General features: G+C 52.7%; 1 protein-coding gene across 2 annotated transcripts; it reads left to right on the top strand.

Annotated features, from left to right (window-relative positions):
* The first annotated feature begins 263 nt into the window (after positions 1–263).
* Positions 264–14,713, top strand: NECAP2 (NECAP endocytosis associated 2). 2 transcript variants are annotated; one of them, XM_065929895.1, is made up of 8 exons: positions 264–389; positions 2,597–2,697; positions 5,123–5,227; positions 5,313–5,394; positions 6,343–6,451; positions 9,139–9,316; positions 12,544–12,628; positions 13,425–14,713. In XM_065929895.1, the coding sequence occupies exons 1-8, from the start codon at positions 298–300 to the stop codon at positions 13,471–13,473; spliced, it is 801 nt and encodes a 266-aa protein (XP_065785967.1). In that variant the 5' UTR covers positions 264–297; the 3' UTR covers positions 13,474–14,713. The 2 variants fall into 2 exon arrangements, with proteins under 2 accessions (XP_065785967.1, XP_065785968.1); XM_065929896.1 differs by lacking the exon at positions 2,597–2,697 and having other exon boundaries at positions 286–389.
* The last annotated feature ends 3,878 nt before the right edge of the window (positions 14,714–18,591 follow it).

Here is an 18,591-nt window from a genome sequence, read left to right on the forward strand (position 1 = left end):
TGCAACCAGTCCATTGTTCCATGTCCAGTTCTGTTACTTCTTGACCTGCACACAGATTTCTCAGGAGACAGGTCAGGTGGTCTGGTATTCCCATCTCTTTCAGAATTTCCCACAGTTTGTTGGGTGGCTGCTGGTTTCTTCCGCCACAGGTCGTGAGGCGAGGCCTCCAGTAAAGGGCGCGCGGCGACGAGCGGCTGACGCCTGCGATCTGCCGCTCTAGCCTGACGTGAATCATAGAGTCGCGACTTCCGTTGGGCGGGGAAGGAGCCGGAAGTCCGGCGGGCTCGGGGCGTCGAGATGGAGGAAGCGGAGTACGAGTCGGTTCTCTGTGTGAAGCCAGATGTCCACGTCTACCGCATCCCGCCGCGGGCCACCAACCGTGGTTACAGGTGACCACCTGCTGCCAGGCTAGGCTAGTCGCGACCTAACCCCTCCCCGGCCATCCCTACACGCCCACTGTGGGAGAGGACTGCCTGGCCAGTTGACGGGCGAGGGGCGGGCGCAGGTAATGCAGCGGGTTCTCTCAGGTCGAGGCTGGAGCAGCGAGGGGGACCCAGACTTTCTCGTGTCTGAGTCCGACGAATGGGATTCCGGCAGCGGGGAAGGCTTGAAAGTGGTATATAGTGCTCAGGGACCCTAAACGTGGTCGGGAGTGGTGGTGTCACAGACCTTTTTTCCAGCGTTAGCTGACGGCCTAGAAGGGATCCTTGGAAAGACTTGCGGGGGAGGAGCCCTGTCACTGGCAGAAATCCCCGAGGGAAGGAAAGGAGCCCAGAACCGGTCCAACGGTTCTGGGAAGTTTTAAGCTGACGTTGAAAGCCCAGGGGCTCTGCCCTGTCCAGCTTTCTTGGCACGAACCTCCGACCTCATCACAGCCTCTGGTTGTTGAGAGGCATCCATCCGCACTTGTCTGGTGAAATGTTCACCTGAGACGAACCAATAGGCGTGTTTGTAAAAGTAGATTATGTGGAAGTGAACACAGGAAACTGCCCTGCCAGAGGAAAGAGGGGGTTGGGAGGATACTTCCTTTCACCGTATGTCTTTGTACAGTTTGCATTTTGTCACCATTGCATTTTGTCTTCATTGTCAAATGAGGGAAAATATTAAAATAAGATAATGTCTCATACAGATAACCTAGCCTTTGGCTATTTTGTGCCACATGGGGGTGGGGGTGGAGGGTGGGCGATCTTGAAGGCAATGTTTTTCCAAGTTATTTGGAGATACAGGGTTGGCCTGCACCCCAAGAATGACGGAGTGTCAATGTCTCTGGCTTCTTGTTACTTTTCAGTTGTATTAACATGGTCTCGTAGCTGATTTTCTAGTGAACAAATATTTTTTTGAACACCCACTACATCCATGACATAGTTTAAAAATAATATGAAAGCAACAATAGTGAGAACAAAAGCTCATTTGCTTTGTGTGGTCAAATGGGATGGGCCACCACCATACCAGGGGTGGTCATCTGCCTCCATTCCCTTCAGTAGCATTAGTCTGGTCCCCCAGAGATCGAGGTTACCAAGTGTTAAGGCTGGCTAGGTTGGCAAAAAAGGAAACTGCCAACCCCTGCACTTCAGTCTCAGAGCTCTGCTTGAGTTAAAGGCCTCTTGCCCCAATAAGAGGAACTGAAACTGAGTTGGCTGACTTGTGAATCGAAAGTCTGCATTTATGTGGCCTTCAAAACAACCTGTGTCCACAGTTATGATGTCTCTCCAAGGCCTGGCATATGCTTAGGGACTTCTAAGAAAAGCCTCTTGGAAACACCCAAGGTTTTTGCTTTACAGGGGTTTACTGAGATGCTTCTTAGAAATAAAATGTAAAATCAATGCTTTAAAAGAGCCAAAAGAGGCCATTGTGACAGGTCTGTGGTTTCCTGGGTTTATTTCTTCTCAGGCTACCTTTGAGAGTAGATTTCTTGAACACTCATTCACTTTTCCCACATGTCCTGTTGCTCTCCTTTGCTCTTCTACTGATGCTTGCTCCCCTTCTCCTTTTCCTCCAAGATGGTCTCAGTGGTCCCAGATGATTGCTCTGACTGCCACAGCCTAGCAGTGTCTTCCGCAAACCATGGGCCCCGGTAGTTGCTTTCTCTACAGAAAAAAACCTAGAATTCTACTTCAGAGAAGGTCTCTATAATCTGGAACTTATCATCTATAAGCTGGGGTTGGCCAGCTATGACCCATGTGTTTTTGTTTGGCCCATAGCAGCTTAGCAGCAGCAGCAGCAGCAAGTTAAGAATGGTTTTTACGTTTTTAAATGGTTGGGGAATATTTTAAAGAAGAATTTTTCAGAATGTGAAAATTATATGAAAATCAGGTTGTTCATAAAGTTTCACTGAAATACAGCCCTGCCCAGTAGAAAATATTTAGTTAGAACACCTGAAGCACCAGCATGCTGACGCAGCATGACTGCTTTCCCTCTGCGACTGCAGAGTGAGGAGTGCGGACAGAGATCATGTGGTCCTTTTCCCAAGAAGTTTGCCAGCCTCCGGTCTGGAGCATGCAGCCCACATGCCCTTCCCGGCCCCATCCCCACCCCCAACATTGGAGAAGGGGAGCGGGAGCCTCTGGCAGCGGCACAACGGTTTTTGTCCCTTCAGGGCTGCGGAGTGGCAGCTGGACCAGCCATCATGGAGTGGCCGGCTGCGGATCACTGCAAAAGGCCAGGTGGCCTACATCAAGCTGGAGGACAGGACCTCAGGTAAAGGCCAGGGAGGCCTGCGTGGGGCTGAGGTACCGCGCCTCCCACTTTGTGAAGGGAGGGGCGGCTGGGGCCTGGCCAGGCCACTCAGGGAATCGGGGAACCTGTCCTGGAGATCAGAGCCTGGGTATACTTGTACACTGACTCCATTCCCCAACCTTTAGTTTAAAAGGAAGTATTTCCTGTCAAGCACCTGTTCTTTTGGGTGTCTTTAAGGAAATACTAATTTGGGAGCCCAGAGAGCAAAGGCCTACAGGTGGGTCCCAAGTAGGAAGCCCTGGAGCTTGCCTGGAAGATAAGCCACACGTTGACTTCTGCTGTGAGCTTGGTTTCTTAGTCAGGAATTCTGCTTATCGACTAAATGGTAACTTTCCAGACTGACCACACCCATTAACTGAAAGAACTGGAAATTGTCCTTCTCAGCTCTTTCTGTGGTGAGAGGACAAGCCAAGCTGCGCTGTGTTGGAGTCAGCTGACAGTTGTCACCCTTGGCAAAATCTCTGGCAGTCCTGTGCCCCCAGCGCCTCTGGGTGAGCTGTGGAGGGCAACACGGCCTGGAGCAGTCCCAGCCCACCCCCCCCACCCCCCCCCCACCCCCCCAGAGCTGGAATCAGACGCAGGGCTTCTCAGTCAGATGCCCCAGTGTTCTGTAATGTCTTCTTTTCCTATCATAGAGGTTTTCCTTTGTGGGGCAAATAAAATGCAAAGATTTGTGAGCAAAACTGGCTGCCTCTTCTCAGATCTGCATCACTTGTGTCTGAGCTGTGGGACCTTAGACAAGCCACGTGACGTTTGACACCTTGGCCTCCTTTTTGGTGAAATGGGGATCACATTAGCTCCTGCTTCATGGGGTTGTTGGAGTACGAAATGAACACGTAGATATCCGAATGCTTTGTGAACTGCAAGGTGACCCAAAGCGCCGATTTGTTTCAAGCATGACTGAGCATTGATGGCAGAGGAGTTTGAAGGGACGGCTGCCTGGTCTGCCAAGAGAACTCTGGCTGGGAGATTTGCTGGGACGTCCCAGGTGGCATCACAAGGGAATGGTAGCACCTGTTCTCTGGGGACCCTGGGAACTACCTCCAAGGTACACAGCTGGTATACCAGCCACTGCTCAGAGCTGAGCCTCACCTGCAGGATCCACCCCAGGACGCTCTTAGCTTTGGGTCATGCCCACTGGGTCATGTTTGTCCCTCACTTTCCAATCACTCTAGGCCAGGGTGTCTCAGCTTCAGCAGTAGTGACATTTGGGGCCAGCTGAGTTTTGTGGTCTAAGTCATATTTAAGATGCTCAGCGACACCTCTGACTGCTGCCTACTAGATGCCAGCAGCACCCACCAGTGTCACCAGGCATCGCCAGATGCCCCTGGAAGGGAGGCCAGGTCGCCCGTGGTGGGGAACCGCTGCTCTAGGCTGAAGGCATCCAGAGGGATCCCGGATCCCCAGGGACCAAACTAGAGCGGGCAGAGGAGTTAGCAAGAAGCTACAGACTTGGGCCACTGATTTGGATTCAGTTCAGCCTTGATCACAGTCACCTCTGAACCATAGGATTTAGTAGAAAGTGGTCAATACCTGACTCATCAGCAGAGATCAGTACACTTGAAAACAATACCAGTTGTAAATGCCTACAGAAGGTGTATGTTGCACTAAACCCCGGAGGACCGTAGTTGATAAGGGGATGCATTTTACAAGAGCTGTTTTTTGTTGCTTTTTTAGTTCCACCTGTTAATTGCTACCAGCCCACCTCCCTCAAACCCCCTCTGTCATGCCATCCCATGGACTGTAGGCCAACAGGCTCTTCTGTCCATGTAATTTTCCAGGCAAGAATACTGGAGTGGGTTGCTATTTCCTACTCCAAGGAAGAGCTATTTTTAAAATCAGTCACTCTTTTGGCCCGTGATTAGATTAAATCAGTCTGCTTCAGGTTCTTCTAGAGTGCAGAAACCCTCCCTCTTCACTGGGTTCACCTGTCCCTCGAGTCCTGCCTCAGGTGCTTGACTGATGTGGAAGGTGTGATCTCCCTGAACCAGGGCACTCCGTACAGGCGGTGGGTGTGAATGGGTGAGACACGGAATGGTGACCAGCTCCAGCCCATCATTCTCACATGGAAGTGGAAGCCCAACATTGCTAGAGCTTTTGATTTTAAGAGAAGCTAGAAATCTGGATTATTTTACATGTAATTTGATTTTGAAGTGTTTGGCAGTTAAATTGAAAATATTAAACTAAGAACTGGATCTGACCTGTAAGCCACCTCTGACTTAAATCTTTCATGGGTTATATTCCTGTTACATTCCTTTAGCCAGAAGGCGTTTGACTTGAATTCCAGAGTCAGGTTTGCCAATCTGCCTTGCAGGGCAAGGGCCCCAGTCATGGGATAGAAATAGGCTGTGAGGGACTCAAGGCTCATCCTCACTTCTGCTTTCAGGGGAGCTCTTTGCTCAGGCCCCAGTGGATCAGTTTCCCGGCACAGCTGTGGAGAGCGTGACAGATTCCAGCAGGTACTTCGTTATCCGCATTGAGGATGGAAACGGTAAGCTCGGGACTTGGGGCTTCCTCTTCCGAGAAGGGTTTTCTCTGCCTTTGGAAAGTAGGATTGATTGTGTGTTGTCCCCCAGGGCGACGGGCATTTATTGGAATTGGCTTCGGGGACCGAGGTGACGCCTTTGACTTCAATGTTGCCTTGCAGGACCATTTCAAGTGAGTGGTTCCAGGAGACACACTCATGCCTCCTCCCCCTTTCCTGAGACAAAATGATCTCCCAGGTTAGGATACCCAGGTGGTTGTGTGTGATCTGTCAGCTCGCAGAGTCTCAGAGGAACTCACTTCTCCTTTAAGACAGGTACCCTCTGTGCTCTGCGAGTCCTCATCTCTACCTTGAGGTCTCCTTTTCCTGAGGCCCATCTCTGACCCCCCAGTCAGCTGCCCCAGCCTTTGAGGTGTCACATCTCTGCCCCCATCAGGCCCTTGAGCAGCCGGAGTCCTTTCCCGGCTCCCTTGGCCTTTCCAGACCTGTTCCTCCATGCTGTAATAAGCAGTGCTCGAATTCCTAGGCCACTCAGTACTCACTCTGCTGGTCCTTTCTGAAGCTAAAAGGGCAGGAAAGCCTGCTCCCCTGCCATCTGAGGCCTCCATCTCTGGCTGTGGGGAGTGTGCAGCTGCTTATGTGAGTGCTTCTAGCTCCTCTCTGCTCTGGGTGGCTGCTGGAGGGCTGCTCTTTGGAGTATGTGGGACCCTTTTGTTGCTTTCTACTTGCTGGGTGTCTGTCCTGTCTCACCATTTACTTTTTAAGCCTTGGATGGTGTTTTAGTCTTCACGCCACATGCTGAGGAGGAGAGGACCAGGTTCTCAGATTTCCTGAAGACCAGTGTTAGGACCCTCTCTATCAATGACCTCGTGAAATTTTCAGTCTTTAAGGCATAGGGACTCGTCATCCCATTTTGCTCATGAGGAAAGTGACAAACCTGTAGCTGCTTCCATGTCAAAGCCAGGGTTTGCGTTCAGGCCTGATTCTCAAGCTTCTCTCAGTCTCTTCCCCGAGGCTGCAGTAAAAGCCTCGTCCTGGACGGACGGCAGGTAGGACTGAGGCGAGGGCGTGAATGCAGGGCAGCACGCCCCTTGCTCACCTCTTCTCTCTTCTCTCCCCAGGTGGGTGAAACAGCAGTGTGAATTTGCAAAACAAGCCCAAAACCCGGATCAAGGTCCCAAATTGGACCTAAGTTTCAAGGAGGGCCAGACCATCAAGCTCAACATTGCGGTGAGTGCTGCCCCTGCTCAGTGGTCTTGGCTACCACACCAAGCCCAGCCTAGAGCTGCCACTCTTCTCACGGTTCAGCACGTGTTTACTGAGTAGCGGCTGGACGTCAGGTACTGCACTGGGGGCGAGCAAGAGGGCTTCGCTGTCATGGAGCTCAGAGTGGAGCTGACATGAGGGAGTTCGGGGTGTGATTACATGGCGGGAAGGTTCTGTGACCCTGGGGTGTCTTCAGTGCCGGGAACTCCAGGGGTGGGGAGTCCTGCAGCCTAGAGTTAGGGGGAACCAGAGACGCTTTCCTGGAAGAAGCAACCTATGAGCAAGGGAAGAGAGGTCAGAGGGTGGTTCAGAGGGCATGGTGTGTGCAAAGCCTCTTGAGTTGAAGAACGTCAGTCGCTTGCTGCCATGGCTGATGTTTCTGTGTTGGCTGTTGGCAGGAGGGCCCGTGTGCTCATCCCAGGTTGTGTTTTGGGGACTTACCTGGTGGCCCAGTGGTTAAGACCCCATGTTCCTGATGCAGGGGACATGGGTCCAGTCCCTGGTCAGGGAACTGGCTTCCACATGCTGCAACTAAAAGATACCTCTCGCCACAGCTAAGACCTGGCACAGCCAAATTAAAAAAAAAAAAAGATTGGCAGCACTCTGCTGGGCAAGAAAGCGTCGGGTGGGCACTGGGGGTCACGGGCAGCTCTGCTGACGGTGGTGTCCTGGCTCCCTTGTCATGGTCCTGACGGGCCCTGCATCTCGGGAGAGGTTGAGCTGGGCTGGACTGCAAGACGTGCCCTCTGCCTGGTTGTGGGGGTGGAGCTGAATGATTGGGGGAACTGAGGACCTAGTGGATTTGTTTCTGAAGACAGTTTGTAATCCTAAAATAACAGTCTTCTGCTTCACTTACTATCTCTTTCTCCTCTCTTCTGGTTCCTGCTGGTGATGATTTGGGACCCTTGAAGTTGGCCAACTGTCTCTTAAGAGAAAATCCAGGTCATGTCCAGTGGACTGGTTGGGATGTGAATCTCTGTCTTGCTGGGAGGAAACTAACATTTAATGAGCATCAGCTGTGTGCCAGGTAGTGTTTTTAGGGTGCTTCTCATGCAGATTAAACATTCTCCCTTTTAGGAGAGGAAATGGAGGTTTAGAGAGCTTGAGGGTCCTGTGCAGGGTCGTCAAGCTAGAAATAATCAGCACATTTGTATGCATACCCAGGGCTTGGAGGGCTTAGGCTGCCTACCCCAGTATTCAGCTGGTAAAGAATCCACCTGCAATGCGGGAGACCTGGGTTCAGTTCCTGAGTTGGGAAGATCCCCTGGAGAAGGGAAGGGCTACCCACCCCAGTATTCGGGCTTGGAGAATTCCATGGACTGTATAGTCCATGGGGTCGAAAAGAGTCAGACACGGCTGATTGACTTTCACTTCAGTTCACTTGACTCTGGTCTGTGATCTCAGCATTTGATTAAGCTGCTGCTCTCCTGGCAAGGTGGGAACCACGCCATCTTCATCTTTGAGACGCTCTGACTTCTGATTCACCTCGGTGTTGAGGTTTCTGTTTTTCTTTATTAAATGTTTCATTGAGGTATAATATGCATACAGAAAAGTACACACATTATAAATGCAGAACTCAGTGAATTTTTTAAAAACAAATATATAGGCTTCCCTGGTGGTCTAGTGGTTCAGAATCTGCCTGCCATTGCAGGGGATACAGGTTCTATCACTGGTCTGGGAAGAGCCCAGATTCTCTGGAGCAGCTAAGCCTGTGCACCCAACTGCTGAGCCTGTGCTGTGGAGCCCATGCTCTGCAGGAGGAGAACCATCATGCTGAGAGAAAGCCCACGCACAGCCATGAGGACCCAGTGCAGCCGAAAATAAAGAAATAAATATTAAAAATGCAAATCTGCTCACACAAGCTATCCCCCAGATGGAGGCGTGGATGGCTCTCACCACTCTGGAAGCCCCTCCCCTGCTCTCTTCTGCAGGACAGAGTGAGCACTATCCTGATGTTGTTTTTAACGTTTTATTGATTGACTCATACACTTCATACTCCTTTGTGTGTGACTCCTTTCGTTTATTCAGCCTGGCATGTGTGAGAGCATGCATATTGTTGAGTGTAGTCGGTTTATCCTCGTGGTGGCAGGCTGCATTATGAGAAGGTGTCTTGAGTATCTGTGCAGTTACCTGATGGTGGGCATTGGGGCAGCTTCCAGTTTGGGGCCGTTACAGGAGTGCTGCTGTCATTGTGTTCAGATGGTGTCTTTGGTGCCCACATGTACATATTTCTGCTGGGTCCATGTAGGAGTGGAATGGCCGGGGCATCAGGTTATATGTTCAGCTTTAAAGACACTTTCAAACAGCTCTCCAAGGTGGTTTTCCGTTTTCGAATTCGCCAGGAGGATGTGTGTCCTGGCTGCCTCACACCTTTGTCAGTCCTCAGTGTCCCGCCTCAGCCACGCGGGTGGGCATGGGATGGAGCTTCTGATGGCTCTCAAATCGCGATGCGCTGAGCGTGGGATGGAGCTCCTGATGGCACGCAAATCGCGATGCGCTGAGCAGTCCACGGCAGTGAAAGTGCCTTGTGGATGGCTGCTGAGCATCCTGGTGATGCAGACGTTTGGGGCCCCGGGGTCACCTTGTGAAGTTTTCTGGTGGCGGTGGGATCCAGCAGAACTGACTGATGCTCATCCCTCCCTTCTCTTTAGAGCATGAAGAAGAAGGAAGGCACAGCTGGGACGCCCCGCACCCGGCCCACCAGCACGGGAGGACTGAGCCTGCTTCCCCCTCCCCCAGGGGCAAGAACTGCTGCCCTGGCCCCTCTCCCTGGGGAGCATTTGTCTGTGGGGGGCTCTGTCGTCCAGCCAGCAGTTTCTCCCAGCTCAGGTCAGTGTACGAGGGTGATGCCCCACAACTCAGGCTCCTCTCCCCCCGGCAGCGGGCCCCTTGGCTTTCCTTCCTTCGCCCATACTGGTCACAGTGCCCGTCGTGAGGAACTGGAGGGTGGCTGCCACAAAGCTGGTCCTGCCCACACTGGATGAGGGCTTCCTCTTTTCCCACCACCTCTCCTTCAGGTTGTCTGGCCCGCCCTAGTGGTCAGGGACTGCAACTCACTTGTTGCTGTGAAATCATCAGCGCGTGGGTTCCCGGTTCTTGGAGGCTGCTCGTTGAGTGAGTGAGTGACGGCGACGTGGCTCAGGATGCTCAGTCTGTTAATAATAGAAGAGAAGAGTCCTGGGCACAGAGACCAAATGCAGGGGGACCAGACTCATTACCGGCTGCATGGTCTGGGGAGCTGTCATCATGGAAGAGGTGGCATTGAACCAGGCCTTGAAGGACAAAGATCGGGCCGGGGGTACTGGCGTTCCGGACAGAAGAGGAGCATGAACAGGATGTAGACTTTTAACTTTTAAACATTGGTGTGTTATGGAGATGGAGGCCACACGAGTGTTCCATGGCGGGTGGTGGAAAGTAAAACTGGAGATTGAGTTTGAACCGGGCTCCTCAGCGAGGCTGTTGGGCGCTGGACACCGCAAGGCAGCTCCCTCAGCAGCTGCGCAGGCACTCGCTCCAGGTTGTAAGCAGAGCCTCTGGAGACCTGGGGTTCTGAGAGTCAGTGCCTCGTGCCAGCCGCTGAGGTGCCGGGAGGTCAGCCCGGCCCCTTAGTGTCCCCACCCTGCCTGCCTGGCTGGTTTGATGCTCTTGGCCTTCCCTGGGCTGGGTGACTGTCGCCAGACCCCTTTCTCTCACCAGCATGTTGGGGTGGGGGAGGGTCCCAACAAGAAGCCTGCTTTCTTTCCCTTTTAAGGGTCGGGCTTACCTGGAGGTTGGGCTTCCCACCTCAGCCCTGTGGGAATCCCTCACCCCAAGAGAACGGCAGGAGCAGCAGGGAGGGCGCCTGCCTGCCCCTGGGGTCACAGTGAGGTCACAGGACCCCTGGGCTTGCTGGCATCGTGGTGACAGGGGCTGGAAGCTGCACACTTCACACTATTGGTGGCTTACTGAGGACTGAGGGCCACAGTCTCAGGCGTTCTGTCTGTGGCCGATGCATTTTTAGTGCCAACGTGGAGTCCCTACTTTGCGCCAGATAGTGTTTGATGCCTTGATGGCACTGCAAGTACAGCCCCAGGCCTCTGCCCCCAAGGCTGTATGACGTGATGCGCCAGACAGGTAACTGGGGTCATGATTAGCCAGCATTTATGAGCACTTGCTATGTTCCCAGACCAGACTGATTGAGTTCAAAATCCAGCTTACCGTTATGTGACATTCAGAAGATTGCCTGCCACTCTGTGCCTCCGTTTTTTTATCTGTAGGAAGGGGGTAGTAATAATGCCTACAGTACAGGTTTCATGTGAGGATCAAATGTGCCAACCCACATAGAGCGCGTGGAACGGTGCCTAGAACATTGTAAGCTCTCCCTGAATGTTAGCTCTCATTTGAGCGGCACTGCGTCATTAGCGGAGAAGGCAATGGCAGGCCACTTCAGTACTCTTGCCTGGAAAATCCCATGGACGGAGGAGCCTGGTGGGCCACAGTCCATGGGGTTGCTAAGAGTGGGACATGACTGAGTGACTTCACTTTCACTTTTCACGTTCATGCATTGGAGAAGGAAATGGCAACCCACTCCAGTGTTCTTGCCTGGAGAATCCCCGGGACAGGGAAGCCTGGTGGGCTTTTGTCTATGGGGTCACACAGAGTCGGACACGACCGAACTGACTTAGCAGCAGCAGCAGCAGCAGCAGCAGCAGCATCGTTACCATCATTATCTCTGTTGACTAGGCCTGTTCGAAGACTTCTGTTAACATATTTGATCCTCAGACTGGTCAGTCTTATGAAAAGTGTTCATCACTACTGTCTGCATTTTAGAAATAGGGAGACTAAGGCTTAAGTAACCTGCATAAAGTCAAACAGGCTGGCCTGTCATCCCCCAGGGACTATGGCGCAGTTCAAGCAAGATAATGTCTATTAAATACTTACGTGCTTATTAGCTCAGTTGTGTCTGACTCTCTGTGACCCCATGGACTGTAGCGCACCAGGCTCCTCTGTCTGTGGGGATTCTCCAGGCAAGAATACTGGAGTGGGTTGTCATGCCCTTCTCCAGGGGATCTTCCCCACCCTGGGTAGAACCCAGGTCTCCCACATTGCAGGCGGATTTTACCTATAGATTCTTGACCTCAGATTCTTTACCATCTGAGCCACCAGGGAAGCCCAAGTTTTGTAGTTCACGGAGTATTTAACTTGGTGAACTACTAAGCTGTGGAGGGCCCCAGTTTTACCTGGTTTTCCAGCCCATCAGATGTTAGACGTACCTGGTGGGAAGGCAGGTGACGGGCACAGGACCTTTGGAAGGCGTGCTGGCAGCGCTGGGGGAGGGGCTGGAAAAGCACGCCCTGCCGCCCCGTCGTGCCCTCCACCCGGTGACGACACCCACGCAGATGCCCACTTGGTACTTCTGGAAGACTCCCCAGCCCCTTAACAGTTTGGCTTCTAGGACTTGGCACATGTCTGGCACATAATTTTCTCAGCTAGTTGAGCCGGACCCTGGCCCGAGGACTTTATATAAAGACAGTGTTGCTGGGGTTTCCCAGGTGGTCCGCTGGTTAAGACTACATGCTTCCACTTCAGGGGGCACGGGTTCAATCCCTGGTCTGGGAACTAAGATCCCACATGCTGCATGGTGTGGCCAAAAGGATAAAAAGTAACAAATAGATAACTTAAAAAAAAAAAGACAGTGTTGCAGTTTTGGTGAGCATTCTCCATCCAAGACGTCAGGAGATGGTATATTTTCAACAGATTTGCAGCATAAATGGTTGGAGCGAGGTCTGCTTCAGATAGAATGATGGCGTGTGACTCGCCCCCGCTGGTCCCCTCCCCTCCACCTGGTGTGTGACCTTCTGTGCTGTCTCCAGGAGCCCCTCACGGGCTCTCAGAAGAAGCAGAGATGTGAATGGCTGTAGGCGTTTTGTTGCCAAAAAGCACGTTTCTGCACGTCTTTCTCAGCAACTTGGAATCATGAGTCTGATTTCCGGTTACTGAGGCAGCCAGGAGGGGAGGCCTCTGACGCCTCTGTCTCCTCTCTTCTCCCTTCCCATCGGACTTGGGGACGTCTATAGGAGGTGCCACTGTGTCCTGGCCGCAGCCCAAGCCTGCCACCGCTGCCACCGCCGACGTCTGGGGAGACTTCACCAAATCCACAGGGTGAGGAGGATCAGGTTCTCTGTGGTGGGACTGGGGCCAGGGCTGTTACTTTACCAACCTGGGATCGCCCCAGTGCCTTCCTTCTGACATCGGGAGCAAGAGCGCCGATTCAGACACTTTCGGGCCAGCGAGGGGACGGAGCCCCAGAGTGCCCACTCTGGGTGGCACGCTTCTCTCTGTGAAGGCTTTTTGCCGCCTTCTGCTGCTGAATGGCCTGGAGCCGCCCTCTGCAGCTCCTTCTGGTCTTTAAACCACCTCACCTGGTTCTCTGGCTTGTCACCAGTACCTCTAATCTCCTCCTCCCCACCAGCCACCCCCGAACACTGGGCCACGCGTTCACCAGGGTTCTCGCGTTGGCCCGTCCTCATGGAACCTCTGCCTTTTCTGCTTCCTTAAAATTTCAAGCCTTTACCTAGGGGTCAGGGTGAAAAGATGCTAAACACACAGCATTGTTACGTGAACAGGCTGTAGGTTGGGAGTCAGCACACATTTTCTCTCAAGGACCAGGAAGCAAAAGTTTAAACTGTGCAGGCTAGGTGGTCTGTATCCCAGCTCCTCATCACCACTCTTGTAGCCCAGAATAGCCACAGTATGTAAGTGAGTGAGTGTGAAACTTTATTTACATAAACAGGCAGAGAACTCGATTTGGTCTAGTCCTGGGTTGTGGTTTGCTGAGCCCTGCTCTAGAACATTCAGGGACTGGCTTCTTGGAGTTCTTCCTGCCTGGAGAGAAGTTGCATCTCTTGTGCTCTGCATTTCCAGACATTTAAAACCTGCCCCCTCCCTATCTTTCCAGGTCGACCTCTAGCCAGACTCAGCCAGGCGCAGGCTGGGTCCAGTTCTGATCTGGACATGACTCTCTTCCTCATACGACTTCTGGAAAGGAGCCACCTCGCCGGGGCTGAAGGAAGGAGAATGCGGTGCTCTCTGGCCAGCCTCTGTTGGGAGCATGTGTCTCCTCTCCTCCTTGCCTGAATCTTTCGACAGACTGGGCGTGTCGGGCAATACACTGGCCTCGTGTCACACTGTTCCCTGGGATTCGAATTTGCAGCCAGAACATGGAAGAAGAGTTCCTGGATCCCTGTCCCTGTCTGTCCTCTTGACATGAGAGAGACTCTGAGACTCTTCCATCACGATGACTCTTATTAAACACAAGCCCCCAAAGCAAAAGAAGGGGTTGAGTGTGCTGCCTGGATTCAGATCAGCCCATCTGGGGAGGTCATAGGTGTCACGTGACTGCCCTCTGGAGGGGGCCTCTCCCCATGCTCATTGGCTGTAGCCGGTCCAGTCAGGAGGAGGGGCTCCTTCCTGATTTCTAGCAGGTTTTTAGGCTGCAGCCTGAACAGTTGGTCAGGAGGGAAACCAGGAGTATTAGCCAGCTTTCTAAAATTCTTTTTATGTTTGCTTTGCTAACGTGCTGATCTGCACTAACTCACGGTCTCTGTAAAAGCATGCTCTGGCAACCTGCCCCCGCAGGAGTCTGAAAGCATTCCTCACCGTCAGCCAGAGGAGTTGCTCTGAGCTTCAGGAGCGGTGTTCATCTCAACTTCATGGCCTGGTTTCCGCGTCTGCGTTGCCTGGTTTCCGCGTGTGCAAGGCCTGGAGGGCAGGGCAGGGCCGAGGCAGGCGCTGGCAGCAGGTAGGACTGCGTCTGAGCCAGAGAGGCCGCTGTTCTCATGGAGGTGAGGGGTTCAGCCCTGCCGTCCGCGGGCAGCCGTTCGGGCTCCCAGGCTCACTGCATGGGTCCTGGCGGACTTGGGTTCGCTCCCGGCTGTTTCCTGAAGTGCCTTGTCTGCAGACAACTCCTTCCTTCCTTCTCTCCTTCGGGGACTGTACGTGACAGACAGAACGAGTTCTGCAGCAACTGGAAGTCTAGACTTGCCTGTGTTCCTGGTTTATAGGAAATAATTTTATCTGAGCACACCTCTAAAATCGCTTTCATTGACATCCATTACCTCTTTAATTGAAAGGGTTCTTTTTTGAAAGTTCTAGATGATGAACTGAAAAAAAAAAAGTGTTGGCCTTTTGGTGGGACCAGATTTCTAAGATAAAAAATAAATATTTCTACTCTGTCAGTGTATGTCAGAGATGGAAATGTTTTCGGCGCCATGGCTGCTAACTCCTCCAGGATGCCTCCGCAGGACACACACTGCCTTTCACCACTGTACCCACGTCCAGAGTTAAGGCTGGGGCCACAGCGACAGGTTGGCCAGAATGGGGGATTTGTCCCTGTTGCCCTAAGGCAACCAGTAATTTCTCTGGTTACGAGTACAGCCTTTCTGCCCTTCTGGGACATTCTGGGCTTCTTGCCCTCACATGTGGGGGGCGAGCCCTGCCTCCCTCCATGGAAGCAGCTCCCTAAATAGTAAGGGTGTCCAGGCACAGAGACTGAAAAATAAGATAAAGGCCACAGTGTTTATCATGCCTGTGGGTTCTGTAAGAAAGATGTGTTTTCACGGTTGGTTATAGAAATGTCCCCTCTGACTAGTAAGCAGTGTTGAGGGATGACAGGAGGACGTAGTTGGTGAACGTGAGTTTGACCGAACTCCAGGAGATAGTGGAGGACAGGGAAGCCAGGCGTGCTGCAGTCCATGGGGTTACAGAGAGTCTGACACAACTGAGCAACTGAACAGCAACAAAGGACCGAGAAAATTGGAACTGAGGGTCCTCTTGTCTTTTAAGTAAGGAAACAGAAATTGCATCAGGGGACTCTCAGGAGTAGTAAACTTCTTTGTCCGTTTGCTGTGACTCCCCATCTTCTCTCTAAGTGCCTTAGAGGCTGGGAAAGAGGAAGCTTAGAGTCAGAGGAGACCCTTTCAGGAACCATGCACCACTGAATGTGAGTCCTTGGGTCTTGGAGACAGACCTGGGCTTTGATCTAGACTGTCTTCCTGGTAAAAATGTTTGACCACAAAAAAAAAAAATGTGTGACCGTGGTCCCCTTGAGCCCAGCGTCACTTGGATGAGGCACATAAAGCACTGCAGGTGCCCATCCTGTGGTTAGACCCTAATCACCTTGACCTAGAATCAGGTAATGCATCCAGAACTGTTATTCATATGGTGCTGATGAAGAAACTGCAGTCAAAAAAATCTACCCTGGAAAGCACCTTGAGGGATCTGTAGGCCAGGGGACAGTCTGGCGCGTCACCAGCTAGAATCCCAGCTATGGGGCCGGGGTCCCCAGGACAGCCCCCAGTACCGAACCACGCGTCTCCTCACTTACATCCTTGACTGGAACTTCCAAACAGTGGGGTGGGGATAGGAGGTAGGTATTGGGTTGAGGGTTTCGAGACTATAGGATATCTTAATGACTACATAACATTGCAACATCTGTCTCACCGGCTCTAAAAAAGCTAACTGCCATGTTGCGTGAGTTGCCCTAGTCCCAGGGTCACTGTGTCGAGGTGGGAAAATCCGCCTCTGCCGACAGCCAACAAGAAACTGAAGCGATCTGCAAGGACCCGGACGCTGCCAGAGCCTCCTGAGCTGGGGAGCAGACCCTTCCCCGGTTGATCCTCAGATGAGCCCTGTCTGCCAGCACTTGGCAGCCTTGCAGAGGACCCAGCCAAGCTGTGCCCAGACCCCCGAACCCTGAAACTGAGTTAGTAAATGTGTCTGAAGCTGCCAAGTTTGCAGTTATACCATTAGGCAGCCATAGATAACTAATACAACAGGTGCATGAAGGGCATCCGAATGGGAGTCAGAGGAAGAGAAGGGTCTGGACATGCTTAATGGTAGTATGCCCTTGGGAGGTCACTTAACCTGCTCCTTGGGGCCTCACTTCCCCTTTCTGTGACAGCAGCTATTGCTTATGTCTGCAAGGCACTGTTCTGTGCCCTTAATGTAAAATTTGTCTCAGGAACATCCCTGGCAGTCCAGTGGTTAAAGACTCCATGCCCCCACTGCAGGGGCACGGGTTGGATCCCCGGTCCAGGAGGAGTCCACATGCTGCGGGCCAACAAGGCCCGTGTTCCACAGCAAGAGAAGCCACGGTGGTGAGAGGCCTGCCGTCAAAACAAAGACTGGCTACCACCCTTAGCAACTGGAGAACGCGGGCGCAGAAGCACAGAGCCGGCACAGCCATAAACAAGGTTTAAAAAAGATCTTAAAGTCAGGCATTATAAAAAAGACCCTGTCATTTAACCTTAAGGTATCCAGCAAGTCCAGTTAACTGGAACACAGATCCTCTAAGCCTCCTGCTTAATGTGGTTTGCTGGTGGGGTGCAGAGTCCAACCCAGCCTAGCACCAGGGTTTGGCAAGCCCTTGGCCCTAGCAGCCTGGGGGTGCTAAGTCCCAGTCACGTGTTTGCGTTACCGGAGCCACAGACTTAGACCCCTCCACAGTGGAGCCGGCATAACTCCCTTCCAGTGGCCGGACCCGGGGCACAGGGCTGGGAGCCGCCTGGTTATGGGGCAGTGACCAGGGTCAGCAGCCCTGTGGGTTCAAACGCCCACAGGCCAGGCTCAACAGAGCCCTGGGTCAGTACGGCAGTGGGCTCAAGGCCTCCAGGGGAGGGCTGATGCTAGTGTGTGCTTCCCTGCAGTGGGCTCCTGGCAGCCCCTGGGGTAAGAAGGTCCAGCAGAGAGGAGCTGTGTTTGCTGTCCCTCCCAAAATCTCCAGAGTCAGCACCGTGGGGGAGAGGAAAGAGCATGGGGTTAGACCCACTGGACTTTGCGCTCTGTGCCCTTGGGCAAGCCACTGCACCTCTGTGACGTCTCGGTCTCCTCCCCTGTAAAACTGAAATAACCCTAGAACCTGTAGCCTCAATTCTCCTTCACAGAAGAGTTTAAAGGAGATGAAGGATGGAACAAGAAAATGGGAGGCTAACAGCCAGCAGTGTGGAAGGCCACCAGCGTGGGCTGCCCGCGAGGTGTGGGCACTGGGACCCCCAAGGGAGACCTGGTGCAGATGGGCCTGGGGAGACAGGCAAGAAGGGGGTAGCACAGACCTCAACGCTGTGAGCAACATCCTGGAAGTGAGGGCTCTGTGGGGACAGGCAGGACCGGAAGTGGGCTGGAAAGGCCCCGAGCCTGTCAGGACCTGGGTTCAGTCGCTAAGTGGCGCCCAGCTCTGTGCGACCCCATGGACTGCAGCACGCCAGGCTCCCCTGTCCTTCACTGCCTCCCAGAGCTTGCTCACATTCCTGTCCATTGAGTCAGTGATGCCATCCAACCGTCCCAACCTCTGCCACACCCTTCTCCTTTTGCCTTCAATGCTTCCCAGCATCAGGGTCTTTTCCAGTGAGTCAGCTATTCACACCAGGTGGCCAAAGTATTGGAGCTTCAGCTTCAGCATCAGTCCTTCCAATGAATATTCAGGGTTGATTTCCTTTAGGATGGACTGGTTCTCCTTGCAGTCTAAGGGACTCTCAAGAGTCTCCTCCAGCATCACAGCTCAAAAGCATCAATCCTTCAATACTCAGCCTTCTTTATGGTCCAGCTCTCATATCTGTACACAACTACTGGAGAAACCATAGCTTTGACTATATTGACCTTTGTCAGCAAAGTATATCTCTTCTTTTTAATATGCTGTTTAGGTTTGTCATGACAAGGCCGTGATCCATGAAGGGGCGGGGCCTGGGTAGGGATTCAGCAAATCTGGAGATTCTGGACAGGTTGACACAGACCTGAGCCACTCTGGGGAAGTTGGGGGTCCAGCCCATCTCCTTACTGGCAGAGGTCGGTCAGCCTCCTCAGGCTGGGCCAGGGACACCACAGGGAAACTGCCCTTCTCCAAACTTCACACCCCTCCTCATCCCAGACCCTAGGGATTGACCCAAATCTTGGACCACAGCTCTCAGGCCTGGCCCAGGTCACAGCCTTGCTTGCATCATCCCCAGGTATCAGAGCCCGAAGGACACATTGGCAGCCCCTAGTAGTTTCTCAGGTGTAAAATCCAGGCTTTGACGAAGATAAAACTACCATTCAGTGAGCTTCCCAGGTAGCACAGTGGTAAAGAATCC

The sequence above is a fragment of the Muntiacus reevesi genome, chromosome 3 (assembly GCF_963930625.1).
Source record: "Muntiacus reevesi chromosome 3, mMunRee1.1, whole genome shotgun sequence".
Lineage (NCBI taxonomy): Eukaryota > Metazoa > Chordata > Mammalia > Artiodactyla > Cervidae > Muntiacus > Muntiacus reevesi.